This window comes from Protopterus annectens, chromosome 3.part0 (assembly GCF_019279795.1).
Source record: "Protopterus annectens isolate FY-2018-M chromosome 3.part0, PAN1.0, whole genome shotgun sequence".
NCBI lineage: Eukaryota > Metazoa > Chordata > Ceratodontiformes > Protopteridae > Protopterus > Protopterus annectens.
Window position 1 is genome coordinate 529,152,958 of NC_056731.1, and position 18,432 is coordinate 529,171,389.

The following is an 18,432-nucleotide window of genomic DNA, read 5'->3' on the forward strand; positions in this document are numbered from 1 at the left end:
CACTGCTTAGTCTTGTGCATTCCTGGGACTGAAACCTGGGGTTTCTGCTGGTTCTGGGTTTGGGTTGAGAAGGCCTGGAAGAGGCAGGAAAGGACCAATTCTTAGAGGGCCAATTCCTACTAAATCTTTGAGGCTGAACTTGTAGGAAATCTTTAACAGTTTGCATAGATTTAGCTTTTTCCTCCATCTTTTTAAGAACTTCTTCTGCTTTGTTGCCAAACAGTTGGTCCTGATTTAAGGGAGCATCCAACAATTTAGCTTTAACATGATCTGGCAAAGATTGTTTCTTAAGCCAAGCACACCTTCTAAGTACAGAACCAGTGACAGCAGCCCTGCAAGAGGCCTCTAATGAATCAAACCCACATTGCAAAGTATGTTTCCCAACTTGTTCATCAGAATGCATTAAATCCTGTAAATCTTTATTTTCAGCGCAGTCAGGAATCAACATCATTTTCTGTTTAAGCAATCGGATAATATGTTGCTGATACTTTAACATATGAAACTGACAGTTTAAGGCCCTAATGGCCAAGGCTATAGAAGTGTAAACCTTCTTACCCCATCTATCCAGCGCCCTGGAGTCTCTATCAGAAAGGGTATGATTTTTGGCAGTAACAGCCTTAATGCCCTTGGGTCCCTGTGAAATAGTTTCAGGACCACAGTAGGATTTTTAAAAAGGAACTTGTGAGAATCAGGAACCCTGTAATATCTATCAGGTTTTCTGGGAGCAGAAGGCAAAGAATCAGGGCCAAATTTAGATTTCAAAAAGGCATCAACAACAATGTCTAGTACAGGAGGGATAGCTAAAGGCCTGTGTTGAGGCAGGAGTAAGAAGTCCCTAAGCCTCTTTTTTTAATCAGAGTAATCCTGACTTTCCCAGCGGAAATGCTCCATAACAGTATGCAAAGTTTCACCAAAACAGAAATCCTCTGGAGGGGATGCAGAGGGAAGAGAGTCCTCTGCATCTGAATCCTCATAAGCAGATAAGGGTAAATCCAGGTCATCAGAAAAAACAGAAATTTCAGAATCTTGGTTAGAAAATTCATAAGCAAATTCAGTCCTAGGTCACTTAGAAGGGGATGGTTGGCTTCCCCTGATTAAAGTTATAAGGTCTTCAGCCATTCTTATAATTTGTTTTTTAGGCATAGAGGCCTGAGCATCGGTTTTCTAGACATGGTTCAAGCTTTAGGCCTTAAAGAAGAAGGTGGCGCCTGTTTAATATGCAAATCCGTAGGCCTGAATACACCCTCAGAAGCCAGTGCCTGCACAGCGGCTCCGGATCCATCCAAGGTAGAGACATCCACAGGTTCCACAGCTGAAGCATCTCGTGGCATATTGGACTCTTAATGGGTCTCAGTAGAGGCCTGCGAATCAGAAGTAGCGGGTATCAGGGGCTGCGAAAGCTCCTCACTGAGTACCGGCGATCTGGCGACTGGCTTAGGAGAAGCATCGTCGGCAGCTTTGGACCTAGGCAGCCTGTCTCTGTCTTTGCATTTTTTCAGAGTGCCGGTAGTTGGATGGCTTACAGACAACATATCTGGATAACTGAACAGTGAACTGAAAAATTTAGAAGCGTAAATATACTGACGGATAGTTCATTTGTTAAATAAGGCACAAAACTGACAGCGAGGTACGTCGTGGTCAGGGCCTAGGCAAGGAATACAGTACAAATGAAAATCTTTATGAGGTATTTGCTTTCCACAAGAAATGCAGTTAACTTTTACTGACATCGGTAAAGAGGAAGAAAAAGTTTCCCCAACGGGGTACTTAGCTTTAGTTGAAGACTTCGGTTCTGTAATTCGACAACGAAAATTTCAGGAGTCGGCCGACCGGCACTTGCAAACTGCTTCTGCTTCGGGCACCGCACGGCAAGAAAGACTGATGTAATGGCGTCGGCTGCATGCTTTATACCCCTGATGACCTGGTGTCATGGAAGATGAGACAGCAACCGACGCAGGACCCAAAACTTTGATAATCAGACCAACTGAGGGCTTCTGACTGAGGGCTACTGCAAGCAGATAACGCAAAAGATTTAAAAAAAAAATGGTGTACAGAAGAAACTTCACAGTCAGATGCAAGATACGAAAACAAGATTTAAAACCTGCTTTATTTAAATGTTTTATTCAAAAGGTCATATTAAAGGGACAGAAAGAACTTCTTTAGCAAGAAATATCCTGACATTTGTATATAGAGGACCTTCAAGACAAGATGCAGCAATTTGCTGAAAATAATTACATTATCTACCTACTGGGAATCACAGCACATCAATCTACACTAACTGTTTATTTCAGCTTTCACCATCAGTAAACAATACATCCCAAAGTCAGTCGTATTTTAACAATTTCCAAAACAGTTCACTTTAGAAGTGTTATCAATAGTTAACCAAGTACTTCTAACCACGCTCAAATTCTTACCTTTTACTGATTTTTTTCTTTTTCTGCTTTGTTGCTGCTTGTACTGAATATGGGAAATGTTTCATAAAATGATGTTTAAAATCCTCCAAATAACCATCTCGAAGCCATGATCTCTACAGAGGAAAGAAATTATATTTCCCAATAATCTTAACAGTTTACAATAGCATCTAGTGAACACCTTGTCACAAACGACATTTAGTAAACTCTATCAAGGGTTTAAGTTACTGACAAGTATCAGAAACAAAATCTTTATATCCAAATCCATGTGCCCACCCATACTTCTCAACTGTACAGATTTTTGCCTCATATTTTTGGTCAGTTTTTCATAAAATTGTGTTTTTCTGGCAAATTAGTAGCAAATCATTAAAGAGTGAAATTAGAAAATAATGACAGACATTTGAGTTTCAGACTTCATACCCTTCAGAAAATTAATGCAAAACCGGTTATTCTGTCAACTTTTTAAGTTTGTAAGAGCAATATTTAAAAATTGTCCCACTTTTTGGCCCTCTCTCCCACTTTTTTATGGCTTTGTCCACGTTTCTTGTTGTGAGAGGTTGAGAGGTATGTGCCCGCTCCTTATTTGTAACTGGAGAATACAATGTACTTTCAGCAAACTAAATACACAAGTTATACGAAAACTACCAGTGTTTATCATTTTCTGAAACTATAAATTGTGAATACCATGCCACGGACATCAGAACAGAAACGCAATAACAGCTTGCAACAGAAGAACAAAACCATACTCTAAAACACACTCAACTGTGCTTTCTCTATCACCATACTGTAAGTAAACTTACTGTCACAATGTCAGCTATCTGGAATTTTGTAAATAATTATATGTTATTTGAGAATATTAATATGATTTATATAGAAGTGTGACAGAAGGAAATATTGCCACCCAGGCTATCTGGAATTTTGTAAATAGTTGTAGGTCATTTATGAATATCAGCAGGATGCAATTGCTTGTGTTACCACTATATTAGAACTGTATGTCATATTGCATCGACATGTGCTGAAGAGATTTAAGAAACCACAAGTTCATCTCCCCTTTCTAATTCCTCTGAAAGGTCCTTTGAGGGGCAACAACTTAATTCTAACAGTGAGTGTTTTATCTGTGAATAGGAAGTTAAACAACCTTTAACTTGTCTCCAAATAGCATACAGCCATTGAAGGGGGTTAGCGAAGGCTGTTTTTGAAGTGTTTTGAGAAATCTGTGAGCTGCAAGCAGGCTTCTCTCCTCATCTTCAAGCCTGACCCAATGGCTCTAGCTGCCCCACCTGTTGAGTTATGCAGAAAAAGAATGGACTGGAAGTAAATCATTCTCATCTTGGCCAACAGGTGCCCCGGTTGAGAACAGTGCTCCCTGGCTGGCAAATATTTCAGATTCTTTCTGTCCAAACCTCCTCTGAAAATCAACATAATGTGCCATGTAGTTTAAAGCTCTAACCACACACACGCACACACTCTTCTCTAGTCTATACGTCATCCTTGTACCTTTGTTGAGAGGATGGATGGCTTAGGATCCCCAAAGGACATCCTCCTCTGTAGTCACAGCCACCATGACTATGTCAACAAGAGGCCCTTTGATCCTATAAGGTCAGTCTTTGGGAGTATGGAGCACCCTGTTCCTTTTAGTTGAGATGGGCTCCACTACGTCCGTCTCCTTCCAAACCTCGCTGCAGACCATGTCTACAAGTTTATCTGGGAGAAATACTATCCATTGCTGTCTGAGAGGAGTTATAGGCCTCCTATAAGATTTGCTCCTCAGGGAAGGTGGGAGTCAATGGACAAAGATCCCTTCAGCTTCATTATTTACAAAATTTGACTAAAGGAAGGACCCTCCGGAGGAAATTTCAGAGAACCCTCTCCTTTATCCAGATCAGTATATGGAATGGGAACTCCAAAATGGAGTAGAGGTCCTCTTACACATACTATTTCTCAGGAAAGGGGCAGTAATGGGGTTCCTCATCAGAACTCCCCTTGGAAGAGTGGCCTATGGATCTCACTAGTCCAAGCCTAGAACTCCTCTGGTCCTGAGGTGGTCACCATGATGGCTGACTCAGTTTCCCAACTTTGATGCTATCCAAAGGCAGCACTAACGAGCAAAAATGAGCCAAGGGCAGCTTCATTCTGCACCATGGTATCCTGCAAAATGCTCTGAACAAAAACTTGATTTTCCCCTCCTTATCCAAGAATAACTCATCTGTTAATTACAAGAAAAACAAATAAGTAAGCAATCACTGACAATAACTAGCAGTTTTGCAAGTAAATCTGCTGCACTAACACACAACAATACTCTGCTACCCAGAAAGTGAAATATAAAATAGAATTAGTCAAAGTCAACCCACAGCCCAAGAACTGACTGAGTGGGGAAATGGGAGACGAGGCAAAGAGGGAGAAAAACTTTTACAATAACAAAACGCATTTGAAAGAGTACACATGAAGCCTGCAGTCACTAGCCACTGATCAACAATACTGAACCACCACTAACAGTAAAAAAAACTGACATAGCTGAACCAAAAAGCTAAGAGTAATATTCCAAAATGGTAACACTGCTTATCTTAACAACGGCAACAAGATCTGGAGAAGGCAGCAGAAGTGGGGGTTGTGGATAGGGTGGAGCTTGAGCTGTAAGAAGGTTGTTGCTGTAGATAGACGGCAACAAAGGAACCATATGGTTCTCGTGTCTCGACAAAACCAGAAAAATCCCTGAATGGGCACTAGTTCTTGGTGCAGCACCAACTGACAGATCTTTTACATTTATCCATGTAATATTTCCTAGTAGCAGGTTTATTTGCTTCCATTAACATCTGCTGCACATCCTCAGAAAAATAGGTGTCTAAAAGACATTACAACTGAATCATCCAGGCAGTCAGTTGCAGTCTGAGGTTGGGATGTATCAATTACTCCTTGTCTTGTATGAGGAGAACCAGTGTGTAAGGAAACGTTTGGTAATTACCCTTTGGCCAGTTCTATAAGAAGGGAGAACCACTGTTGTCTGGGTCAGAATGATCCTGGATATCAGTGGAAAGGGTGGAAATTAATACAGGAAGACTCCAGTCCAAGGGAATGAAAAAGAATCAGTTTTCTATGTCTGTCTGAAAGGAATCATGGGACCAAAATTTAATTTCCATTTGTGAGAGACTGTCTTTGTCCTGTTCATCTGGTCAGTCATAATATTTTGCTTTGACAGAATGTAAGAAGCTTGGAGGGTTACACTAATACCGCCCAAGCTACAACAGCCAGCCTCGCACAGAGAATATGATCCAGTGCTCTCCCTTTTGTTTACTTACCCTATGTGGCCCTGAAAGCTACAGCTGGGGCAGAAAAATGAGAGCACAAGTAAAAGCTAACATCTTTTTCACACTAATGCGTTTTTCGATACAGACCCTGTACCTTTATCTCCATGGAAACAACTTAACATGCATAATCCAATGCATCTAATATTACATATTGGGCAGGCACAGTCAGAGAAATGAGACCACCTGGATTCAAGAATATCTGGCATCTCCATCAAATCATCTCTTAACAATGCCTAACACTGGAATCTGAAATTTTAGGAAGGAAAATTTTGGAATTATACTGTTTTCAAGAACCAGTGAATTTTTCTCACATGTAATCGAGCAAAGGGAATCACGAGAATCATAGATGCCATGAATCCTACAATTCTGAGGTAATCTCTTGAAGACAGATTGAATGGAGAAGCACAAGAAGAATTCAAGGTACAAGTTTACTTTTTATTTATTAGCATTTGTTTACCGGGCTAGGCTAATAAAGTTACCCCTTTTCAGAGGATATCCATGGAAAAAAAGCTCCAACACAGTTTCACACAGAAATTCAATACAATTATAATAAAATATCACATACACAAAGTATCAGAAGTTAAAACAACAGATGTGGAGAACTAGAGAAGTAAGTGCACGTGTACAAATGAAATGAAAGTAAGGCTGCTGCTGTAGATCATTTCTCTAGAGAAGTCCTCCTTCCGGAGGAAGGAATGCCCGCTGTATGTAGGTACCCAGAAGGCAAAGACTCTGCAATGATAAGAAATCCAAATAAGGAAAAAATGTGAATAGCCTGCAGTCTACAATGGGCTATCACAGGAGCTAGACACTTTGCAAACACCCTTAGAGCAACAGATGACTCAGACAAAGAAAACCTCAAAAAAAGTTTGAAATCTGTGACAACAGGAATGTCAGGAAACACGTCTTTCAAGTCTAGAGATACCAACAGACTTAAAAGCACAATGAGAAGTAACAACTTTTACATAGGTAACATCTTGAACTTTGGAGGATGAAGGGGAATGACAAGAAAAGAAGGAAAGCTCTCTCTCTCGCTGCCACCTGTAAACCTGCTAAACAACTCTTAGAACCTATTTGCCTAGGACAATCTGGTGCTAAAAAGTAAGACCAAGAACCAAGCAGCTCTGGGACAGATGTATGGAAGTGGTCGGGGGGGGGGGGGTTGCAACAGTCATTCTATATTATTAGACTGTCCCTTTTCTGGAACGTTCCCTCCCCACATTTTCCTTTGAACCATCTTGCAACTTTTCTTGTCAATCTGCATGTTAGAAGCCTGTTGAGACAATTTGTTTTGCTCTTTACAAAAGGAACCAGAGCTGGCAGCAAAAGATTTAGCAAACTTGGAGAAGGAGGGCTGAAAAAATTGAGTGACCCTCTGGATCAATTTTCCTCTTTCATCCAACTGTTTGAGTACCTGAGTATTAGAAGGACCAACAAAGCCTCATTACCAAATGAGGATTTAAAATTATACATTTAACATCTTCAAAAAACATGTGTACACACCCAAGCAAATCTCAGAGAAGCAAAAGATGCTGCCCTGCACTAACAGACAGCAGACTCATACAGTTTATAGAATGCTTAGTTACCCGGGAAACCGAAGCAATTAAGAAATTCAAAGAGGACTTGGTTTCTAAAGAGGGAAAACTAGCAGTAATATTCCTCATATTGTCAAAAGAAGCTAACAGACACCTTAACATGAGACCATAATTTAGAATTTTAAAGGCCAAAGTGGCAGAAGAAAAAAATCCTCTTTTCAAATCTGTCAAAAACTTTCACTTCCTTATCGGAGGAAAAGAGTTTAGCATCAACAGCAGCAGAATTTGTCACAGAAATAGCTGCATGATCAGATCTGTGATGAGAAAAAAATGTATATAACAACGTCCTGTGTTGTCCATTTTCATTCTTCCTCATCCACTGGGTTCGGATCAGAACCTCTGATCTGACTCGTCCGTAACTATACCTCATGGCCAAAAAACTCTCAAGCTCCTCCTTAATCATAACGATTCAATCCCTAACATACCTCAGACCTCGTTTGCTAAAAGACGTGCAATAAATATCAGAATAATGTTTCTAAGAAACGAAAACCAATATCCGGAGCTCCATACAAGACACCGTGGTGTCCGATACATCCTGCTCTTCCAGAAGTCCATGACGACAGAGGTTCGGGGTTGGTAGGTGGGGAGTTGAAGAATGAAAATGGACAACACAGTTGGGATGTTATGGTAAGTTCATAGCTTCTTTATCTGATGTTATCAATTTCATTAATTCCTCAACCATTGGGACAGAGTCCCCAGCTACCCAATATCCCGGTAGACTCTAAGGAAGGATGTTCCTTAGCATGGCTGAACCAAAAGGTGGTCTTCCCCTCAAGACCAGATCCAATTTGCAATGAGTAATAAAAGTATGAGGATTAGCCCAAGTAGCCAATCCATGGAATGATTGGATAAAATACTGATGAAGTTGCCATAAATCTAGTAGAGTGAGCTCTTAAAGTTTTGGCAATGAGATGCCCCACTTATTACAGACACAGGCTATGCAATCAGTAATCCACCTTGCCATGTTACCTTTGTAACAAATTTGACTAATTTATCTGCAAAGGATACAACTAACTGATCAGATTTTCTAATCTCTTTTGTTCTGTGCAAGCAGAAATATAACTGTCTATGAACATCCAGTAAATTCATCATATATTCACCTTTGTTTTCAAATTTTGGGAAGAAAATGGACAAGTTTAATAGGCTGATTCATACTGAATTCTGACACCCCCCTATGAAGGAAGGAAGGTAGGTATGGTTCTTAACATCAACCTATCCTTGTGGGAAATCTAGTAGAGGTTTACAGGACAACACTTGAAGTTCTGAAATTCTCCTAGCAACGGTAATGGCCCATAAAAGTATTGTCTTACAGGTCAGAAATTTAAATTCACATTTTCCCTGCTGGTTCGAAGGTGGAATGGATTGAGGCCTGCAACAGAAAATTCAAATCCCATGGAGGAGTAGGATCTTTATAAGGTGGTCTAAGTAAAACAGTACCATTTACGAAGGCCTTGCATAACTTAGCAGAGGCTAGAAAAGAATGGTCAACTCCTACATGAAATTTAGAGATTGCTGCCAAGTGAACTTTAACGGTAGAGGAGCAAGCTCCCCTCAATAAAAATTTCTACCAAAAACTCTAAGACACTTTGTGTAAGGGCTGAAAAGGGATCAATGTGTTTTTGATATGCCCAACAAACCTCTTCCATTTACTCTTGTAGACTTTTCTAGTAGAAGCTTTATGGAAAGACAAAAGTATATGACGAACAGGAGATGAGAGCATATGTTGTCTAGCTATTAACAGAAGTGGAGAAACCATGCTGGTAGCTTGAAGTTAGAGATTTCCAGAAGAATCATGCCTGTTGGGTGAGACAGTAGGTCTGGAATCAGATCCAGAATCCAAGAAGGATAAAGACGATGAGGCCAAAGGAAGGGTAAAACAAACCTGTTGAGGCCAGTAAGGTGCAATGAGGATGATTTTGCTCTTCAACCTTGCAGCCTTCTGCAGAAACTTGGGAATCAATGGAGTTGGTGGATAAGCATAGAGAAGACCAGAGGGCCAATCATGGGACAGAGCACCCCTCGGTGAAATAGGGCAAAAAAGCTGCTGCATTTGTTGTTTAGGGGAGACGCAAAAAGATTGCAGTAATGCTGGCCTCACTGACGAAAAATTGCTTCAGTCACTTGTTGAGAGACCACTCATAAGTTAGGAGAATGGACCTGCTCAATTTGTCTGCTTCCATTTTGGACTTCCCCAGAATGTGCATTGCTAAAAAAAATGGTTGGATGAAATCACCCATTGCCACACTCGAGTGCTTCTCAAAAGAAGGGGTAAGATCTGGTTCCTCCTTCTATGTTGATGTGCCAAACTACTGACATATTGACTGTGTGAATGGCATCTGTCCCCAGATGTAGAGCATCCTGAAAGACTTGCAACTCTAAGAGTATTGATCTCATCTCCAGGACATTTATATGCAAATTGGCCTCGTCAGTGACCAAATACCTTGGACTGTTTTCCCCAGAAAATACCCCCCTCCCCACCCAATCTGGGATGCGTTCATCATCACAATGGCTTTGGGTTGAGGGAGAATGAACAGACAGCCTTGTAAAACCTGATCTGATCTTATCCACCAAAGATATCTTTTGCATGCCTGCGTGATCCTTATTTCTACAGACATCCACTGAAAAAACTGAGCATTGGGATGCTACCATCCACTTAAGAATTTTCATAGGATATCCTGCCAGGAGGACTAGAATTATGGCTGCTAACACTGACTCAAAGGCTTGAAGAATCAACAGGGCTGAAATTTTGGTGTTGTGAATAATTTTTGAGACCTGGAACTTAAATGTTTGTACTCTGGCTGGGAAAGTGAAGCTGTTGCAGAAACTGTATTGAAATTTGCCCCTATGAATTCCAGTGTTTGAGATGGTTGCAACTGTGATTTGTTGTAATTTATTGAAGGGGGTAAGTTTGGAGTACAGTACAGTTGTGTACACCTACCATAAATGTAGATGTTCGAGTGTCTTCACTGTTGCAGTCATAACTGTAGGGTGCTCCTGCCGGCAGGCAGCCCGAGGTCGGCCAGAATCCCAAAGTCTGGGTCCGGCGTCGGCTGTATAAGCTAGTATCCTGACGTCAGGACGCCTTGGTACATAGCCCTCAGCCGACGCCATCTTCTCCAGCCTTTCTTGCCCTAGATGTCAGAAGTCCCCAACAAATCAAAAATGAATTCAACAAGGAAACACAAATACACCACAAATATGAGAGAAAGAGGGGATAGGAGGGAGGGAAACCCCGACTGCAACAGTGAAGACACTCGAACATCTACATTTATGGTAAGTGTACACAACTGTACTATATTCTTCGCGTTTCACTGTTGCAGTCATAACTGTAGGGTGGAATCCCAAAGCAGTGTAGAGAGGGAGGAGGCTTTAGATAGAAGAAGGGGAGGCAAGAATACCCTGCAAGACAGCAGAGGCAAAGCCTGCCCTAGACTTAGAAAACAAGGGGAGATTGTAGTGCTTGGAAAAAGTATGCACAGAACTCCAAGTGGCAGCTTCCAAGATATCCTTGGTAGGGACTCCTCTGAGGAAAGCAGTAGAAGTAGCAGCTGCTCTAGTAGAATGACTTCTAATGGTCCCTGGAAACTGTTTCCCATGATGAGTGTAACAAAATCTGATTCCATAAGCAATCCATTTGGAAATAGTTTGTTTAGAAATAGGTTTTCCAAGAGAACTGGAAGCAAAGGAAACAAACAATTGGTTAGACTTTCTGAAATCTTTAGTCTTGTCCAAGTAAAATCGTAACTGCCTGTGCACATCCAATGAATGCAAGATCCTTTCCCCTTTATTTTGAGGATTTGGAAAGAAAGTAGGAAGGTGAATTGTCTGATTCAAAGCCACTTTCGAAATCACCTTAGGCATGAAAGTAGGATTGGTCCTCAAGGATACTCTGTCCTGATGGAAAATAAGGTATGGTTCCACAGCCATGAGAACTTGCAACTCTGAGACCCTTCTGGCAGAGGTCAATGCTAACAAAAGAACAGTCTTCCAGGATAGAAATTTAATATCTGAAGATGCAGCAGGCTCAAAAGGAGGCAAAGTAAGTTTTTCTAAAACATAATTAAGATCCCAGGCAGGGACAAGAGGGGTCCTTGGAGGCCGCAAATTTTTAGCCCCTCTCAAGAACTGCTTCACCAAAGGATGTGAAAAAACAGGAGGATCAGAATTGAAATGCGCAGAGATAGCAGAAGCATGAATCTTAATGGAAGAAAAGGAAAGTCCTTTAGATAAAAGTTCCGAAAGGTAAAGCAAAATAGAGGAGAGATCAGGAACCTGAGGATCAGAGCCTCGGTCCTGCATCCAAATAGAAAACCTCTTCCATTTAGAGGCATAAGATTTCCTAGTGCTAGGCTGTCTAGCTTCCAAAAGAACATCCAAAACTTGTTTGGGAAGACTAGAGGAAATCAAATTCCTTTGAAGAGCCAAGCTGCCAAGCAAAGGGTCTTGAGATTGGAATGTAGTAACTGACCCTGATGCTGGGACAGAAGCGAAGGGTTCAGTGGAAGAATCCAAGGAGGCCCCGAGAACAGGAGCTTTAAGGTTGGATACCAAAACTGTCGAGGCCAATTTGGAGCAATCAAGATGAGGAACTTGGGCTTGTCCTGCTTTATCTTCAGTAGTACCCGAGGCAGTAGAGGAAGAGGAGGGAAGGCATATGCTGACAGGCTTCTCCAGCTGAAGGACAGGGCATCCACTCTCCAAGCTGTTTTGTGGAAGGACCTGGTGCAAAAGCGAGGCAGCTGATGATTGAGATGGGATGCAAACAGATCTATCTGGGGACATCCCCAAACTGCAGTAATCCTGTTGAACAAGTTGGTGTCTAGCATCCATTCGTGAGGATCTGAAATGTTTCTGCTCAGGCTGTCTGCTAAGAGATTCTGTTTCCCTGGAATGAATTGAGCCTGGAGATGCAGATTCAAATTTAGAGCTGTGTCCCATAAACCCATAGCTAGTCTGCAAAGGGTATGAGTGAGAACCCCCTGCTTGTTGATGTACCACATGACCGTGGTGTTGTCTGTCTTGATTAGCAGAGGCCCTGGTTGTAAAAGGTTTTTGAAGGCTAAAAGGGCATTTTGAACTGCCAACATTTCCTTCAGATTGATGTGCCAGTGAAGATGGTCCTTTGTCCAGGTTCCCTGATGGCAATTGTCTAGAAAGTGTGCTCCCCAAGCACAGTCCGTGGCGTCCGTGGTTAGGATTTGAGTAGGTTGAGGGAGATGAAAAGGTTTTCCTTCGTTTAACGTGCATGCCCTGGACCACCAGAGGAACTCCTTCTGGAGGCAGGGGATCAGAGGAATCAGAATATCCAGATCGTGGTAGTGCTGTGACCATACACTTTTCAGATACCATTGAAGCTTTCTCATGTGAAGCCTTGCGTTTGGAATCAACAGAATGCAGGAAGCCATGTAGCCCAGAGCCTGCAGGAATTTCCTTGCAGTGAGCTGAGATAGAGTTGCCAAGGTGTTGAAAGTAGAAGCCAGCTGAGTTTGTTTTTCTGGAGTGAGGTAGGCCCTTTGTAAGGTTGTATTTAAGAGGGCTCCCAAGAATACCATTGGTTGAGAAGGGATCAAATGTGACTATGTTCACTGAGAATCCCAGTAGTAGGAGAAGACGTTGAACAAAGTCCAGATGTTGAAGCAGATCATCTTTGCTGTCTGCCTGAATAAGGCAGTCGTCCAAATAGGGGTAAATCTGGATCCCCTGAAGTCTGCAGTAAGCCACTACTGGTGCCAGGCACTTGGTGAAGACTCTGGGCGCAGTAGATAAACCAAAGGGCAGAACAGAGAATTGAAAGTGCCTCGAACCTGCCTTGAACCTGAGGAATTTCCTGCGTTCTTGTCTGATAGGGATATGCAAATAGGCTTCCTTTAAGTCCAATGTCACCATCCAGGCGTCCTGAGAGAGCATTGGAATTAGCTGTTGCAGAGTAAGCATCTTGAACTTTGGAATTTTCAAAAGGTGTTTAACACAGAAAGGTCCAGAATAGGTCTCCATGAGTTTTGTTTTCTGGGAACCAGAAACAGCCTTGAATAAAACCCTTTTCCCATTTCCGAGAGTGGAACAGGCTCTATGGCTCTCATGGCCAGAAGAGCATCCACTTGAGTTAAGGCCTCTGACCATTGAAGTTTTGGCAGATCTGGCCAACCGTGAGTCCTTGGCAAAGTGTGAAAGTGGAACTTGTAACCTTTTAAAATCACGTCCAATACCCATCTGTCCTGGGTAATACGAGTCCAATTTCTGTAAAAAAGAGACAGTTTTCCTCCGAGAGGGGCGTCCAGGTAAGGGGTCCTGAAGCCCAACCGAGAGAGTCATTGAGTTTGCTTTCTTTGAGATTGGGATCTGTCTTCTCCCCTCCTAGGTGAAGAAGCAGTCCATTGTCTAGATCTGTAAGAGGCCTGGCCTTGACCACGACCTCTGGAGCGTCTATATCTTCCCCTTTGAGGCCTGTCAGACGTGGGAAAGGACCAATTTTTAGAGGGCCAATTCCTGGAAAATCTAGGAGGCTGAACCTGCAAGAAATCTTTTACAGTCTGCATGGACTTTGCCTTTTCTTCCATCTTTTTAATAACTTCCTCAGCCTTAGAACCAAAAAGAACATCCTGTTGAACAGGGGCATCTAATAACTTAGCCTTAACCTGTTCAGGTAAACTTTGCTCACGAAGCCAGGCATGTCTCCTAATCACAGTACCAGAGGCAGCAGCCCTGCAGGAAGCATCCAAAGCATCAAAACCACAATGTAAGCTATGCTTGTTAACCTGTTCAGTAGCATGCAAAACATCCTGAAGTTCCTTATCCTCTGCACAAGCAGGAAGGGAAGCAAGCTTTTGCTTTAAAACAGACAAAAGAAATTGCTGATATTTAAACATATGAAACTGGCAATTTAAAGCCCTTACAGACAGGGTAGCAGAAGTATATACCTTTTTTCCCCACCCGTCTAAAGCACGAGAATCCTTCTCAGAGGGAATAGTATTTTTAGAAGTAGCAACCTTAGCAGCCTTAGAGCCCTGAGAAATAGTTTCAGGATCTGCAGAAGGGTTTTTAAATAAAAATAAAAATAAATGAGAGTCAGGAACCCTATAAAATCTATCAGGTTTAGAAGGAGCAGGAGGCATGGAATCAGGATTCAAATTAGCCTCAGAAAAAGCATCATCTACAATGTCCAAGACAGGAGGAATAGCTAAAGGCCTATGCTGAGGAAGAAGACGAAATTCTCTAAGCCTCTTTTTGGAAGCAGAATATTCCTGTCCTTCCCAATGAAAATGTTCCCTCATCTCATGCAAGGTTTCCCCAAAAGAAAAATCCTCAGGCGGAGAGGCCGAGGGCAAAGAATCCTCAGCATCCGAATCCTCATAAGGGGGAAAGGAATAGTCCTGATCAGAGGAAGAAACAGAAGATACAGAAGCCTGGTCAGAGGAATCCAGAGTAACATCCTGTCGAGGCCTTTTTTCAGGAGGGGGGTGAGAACCCCTAATCATTGTAAGCAAATCTTCAGCCATCCTCAATAATTGTTTTTGTGTCTTGGGAGTGGATTCAGAAGCAGCTTGAGCTGGAAATTTAGACTTAGTAGGAGTCTTTGTCTTTGTCTTTGAAATAGTGATGTGAGTAGGCCTGAAAACCCCCTCAGAAGTCGGTACCTGCACAGCGGTTCTGGACCCATCTGAAGGAGCGACGTCCGAAGGTCCTGCAGCAGTTAAAATAGTGGGCCTCGATGGCTCCCCATGGGAGTCCGTATCGGCCATTGGTTCAGAAGTGGCGGACGACAGGGGCTGCAAAAGCGCCTCACTGACGACAGCCGAACCGGACGCTGGCTCCAGCTGCAACGAGTCCTGTTTGGACCTCGGAGGCCTGTCTTTATCTATGCGCTTCTTTTGAACTCCGGTAGTGTCCGACGACATTCTATAATTAAAGCGTCTGCCAAAATAATTTAAAGCCCAATCGTACCTGCGCTTGATAGTACGAGAGTTGAACCTGGCACAGAACCGACAACAAGAAACGTCGTGGTCAGGGCCTAAGCAAGGTAGACAGTAAGAGTGGAAATCTTTATGAGGTATTTGTTTCCCCAGAGGCTATACAATTATTAACTTTTTCTGACATCGGAGGAACAAGAAAAAGATTCCCCAACGGGGTACTTAGCTTTGAGAAGAGAAGTAACAACTTCGGACCGACAACCAAATACGCTGTTCGAAAATCGCCAACCAACGTTTTGCGAGCTGCTTTCCACCGCACGGCAAGAAAGACTGGAGAAGATGGCGTTGGCTGAGGGCTATGTACCAAGGCGTCCTGACGTCAGGATACTAGCTTATACAGCCGACGCCGGACCCAGACTTTGGGATTCTGGCCGACCTCGGGCTGCCTGCCGGCAGGAGCACCCTACAGTTATGACTGCAACAGTGAAACACGAAGAACATCTGGTCTCCTGAGTAGATGCCTGCACGGAGCGGTAATGAGCCAGTTGTCTAAATACGGAAACACTCAGAATGCCTGCAGTCTGAAGTGAGCTGCAACCACAGCCACACAATTGGTGCAAACCGTTGGGGCTGTGGTGAAACCAAAGTGCAGGGCACTGAACTGGAAATCACTGGCTCCCAACCGAAACCGCAAGAATCTTCTTTACCGCCAGTTCATTTTTATGTGATAATACGCATCTTGAAGGTCTATCCAGCATATCCAATCGTCCTTGCCTAGGAACGTCAGGATGGACAGAACTGTGACCATCCGAAATTCTGAGTCTTGAAATTACTTGTTCAAGTTGCTGAGATCCATAATTGGTCTACAGTCCCGTTTTGTTTGGCACTCAGACTCTTGAGTATGTTCCGGATCCTTTCTGGTCTGGTGGGACCTCTTGGATGACTCTTTCTAGTGGTTTTTGTATTTCAAGTGCTGCTGCTTTCCTATGACCAAGTACAAAATCGGGAAATTTTTGTGAGGATGGAGGTGGAAGGGAATAAAGGCACTACACAACCTCTTGAAATAATCCTCTACATCCAGGTGTCTTTTGTGATATCTAGCCAGGCTCTGGTGCAGGGAATAAAAGAACCCTAATTACCTCTTTAGGGGGACAATCGGACCTCCTTTCAGGAGCATTGACAGAGTCCTTCAAGACCCTTGGTTTTGCGGGCCACCTCTGCTGCATGGGTGGCATCTTCCATTAGCATTACCCCCTCTGCCTCTGGCGGAACCATCTCCACATGGTTCTTGGAAAGGACTAGAGAAGGTCCTTTGCAGGGTCAAAAAATGTACTACAGCAGAGAGAGTCTTCCCCCTTTTTCACACCTGGAGTGTGGGTCTTTCATCTTGGGGCCAAATAAGGAAGATCCAACAAAGGAAGCATTCATGAAAGAAGATTTGAATGGCTCTGCAAAATCACACAAGCGCATCCAGGCATGTCTCCTTATTGAGTTGCCTGAACCCCCTGCTCTTGAGGTACCATCCAGCTGCATGAGAAAATAAGCCTCATGGATAAATTTGAAATGGAGTGTAGGGTCACCAACTGCAAGGCCATCAAAGCTCAAGTCTCTGCAGTACTGATCCTTGAAAGAGTATTTGACAGTTCCTTTATCAAATCTCTTTGCAACCTAGTGAAATGTGCCCAATAATTCAGCGACTTAAGACCAAAGGTCTCTGAAGCACAGACATACTTCCCAAATCTGTACAAAGCTCTGGACTCTCTATTAAAAGGATGGACAGTGGAACTTTGTTGCGGAAGTTCCTTCTTTGTTGCCGCCACCACCACCATGGTATCCACTGGTACTCCCTTGCTCCAGTATTCCCTTCCTGTCAGCAGTGGCAGAATTTGGTCCAGTCTCTTGGGGATAGGTTCAATCATATCAGGTTCCTTCCATGCCTGCTGCATGATCAAATCAATGAGCTCATCAGTGGGTGCGATTACACAGAAGGTAGATGGGTCAGATCCAAACACCTCTTAAAACAAAGTCTCCTCCAGAGAAAAAGTTTGTATTTTGCTTGAGAATCTCCAGAATGTCTCCAAATGACAAGTCTTCAGGTGATCGAGGGGATACTTCTCCTTCATCGAAATCAGTGCCCTCTGTGATAGATTCCTGTGGGGAATCCAAGTGCCTCATTTTGCAATTTCTCTTTTGGGGTACTTCCTTGGTTGGATGTTCTGGGGAAGTTTCGGAAGAGATGCCGATACCCTGCTGAGTATTCCTGTGGGGTTGGACTGGCTGTCCCTGTGGAGTTGAATGTCAAGGCTCATGGTGTAGAGATGCACAAGATGTTGAAGGAAGATCCATGGGGTAGAGACTGCCCATCCTGCCAAAGCAGAGAACACTCTCTCCACTACCTCAAAGGCAGACAGGCCTGGGAATAAAGAAGATGATAGAGCCAAGAAGTCATGCTTCTGCCCCATTGGCTCCATCCGCCCAGAACGTAATCTACCAGAGATAAACGCCAGAAATGACTTGTCCAGGGCAGAGGCTTCAAGGGGCTGAGACTGCTCTGAAAGATTCAAAGTTGAATCCCAACACCTCAGATCCGACAGGGATGCTTTGGCTGCAAGAGCCACTTTTCTCCAAACTCATCAGAGCTGGGGTGCTCAGAAAAAAACCTTGGATCTGATCCAGATGGTTTCAGCCAACTTAGATCCAAGGACTCTGAAATGAAATCTCAAACCTGAGAAGGAGCAGATACTAGAAGAGTACAGCTGGCTAAGGCTTCCTGACCTGAGGGGTAGGAGCCAGGACAACCCGCATATGTGTCTGCACCGACAAACTTCTTCATCATTCTATCCACATAGGCTACTGTGAGACTCTTGGAAGAATGAGAAGCAGCAACAGAAAGTGATTTGGAACACGGTCACTCTCAAGGAAGGGAGATGGGACCCTTGACATACTGGAGCTATATCGGGTAATTTTTTGGAGCATCCTTAAAAAGTACCTTAGGGGGATAAGCCCCAGATATGACTGCTGAAAAAGTGGTAGGCAGTAGTCCTTTAAGAATCAATTTAACAGTCTACTGTTGCTTGTGGATTAAAACTCTGCTAAATGCCATATTTCTCATTCAGATGTTGTTCTGGGCCTAAACAACAGATGCAGAGGTCATGAGTGTCAGAAGAAGGTAGCTTATGGCCACATTTCCTGCGCTTTTTAAATCCTCCGTCAAAAA

At 43.0% G+C, this 18,432-nt stretch overlaps 1 protein-coding gene across 5 annotated transcripts in view; it reads right to left on the minus strand.

The window, feature by feature from the left end:
- Positions 1–18,432, minus strand: part of TEX10 (testis expressed 10) — a 2,069,943-nt gene that overhangs the window by 1,638,903 nt on the left and 412,608 nt on the right. For all 5 annotated transcript variants that reach the window (XM_044064942.1, XM_044064941.1, XM_044064938.1 and 2 more), the window contains exon 5: positions 2,412–2,524. In XM_044064942.1, coding sequence (XP_043920877.1) covers positions 2,412–2,524 — 113 coding nt within the window. The remainder of the gene's footprint in view (positions 1–2,411; positions 2,525–18,432) is intronic.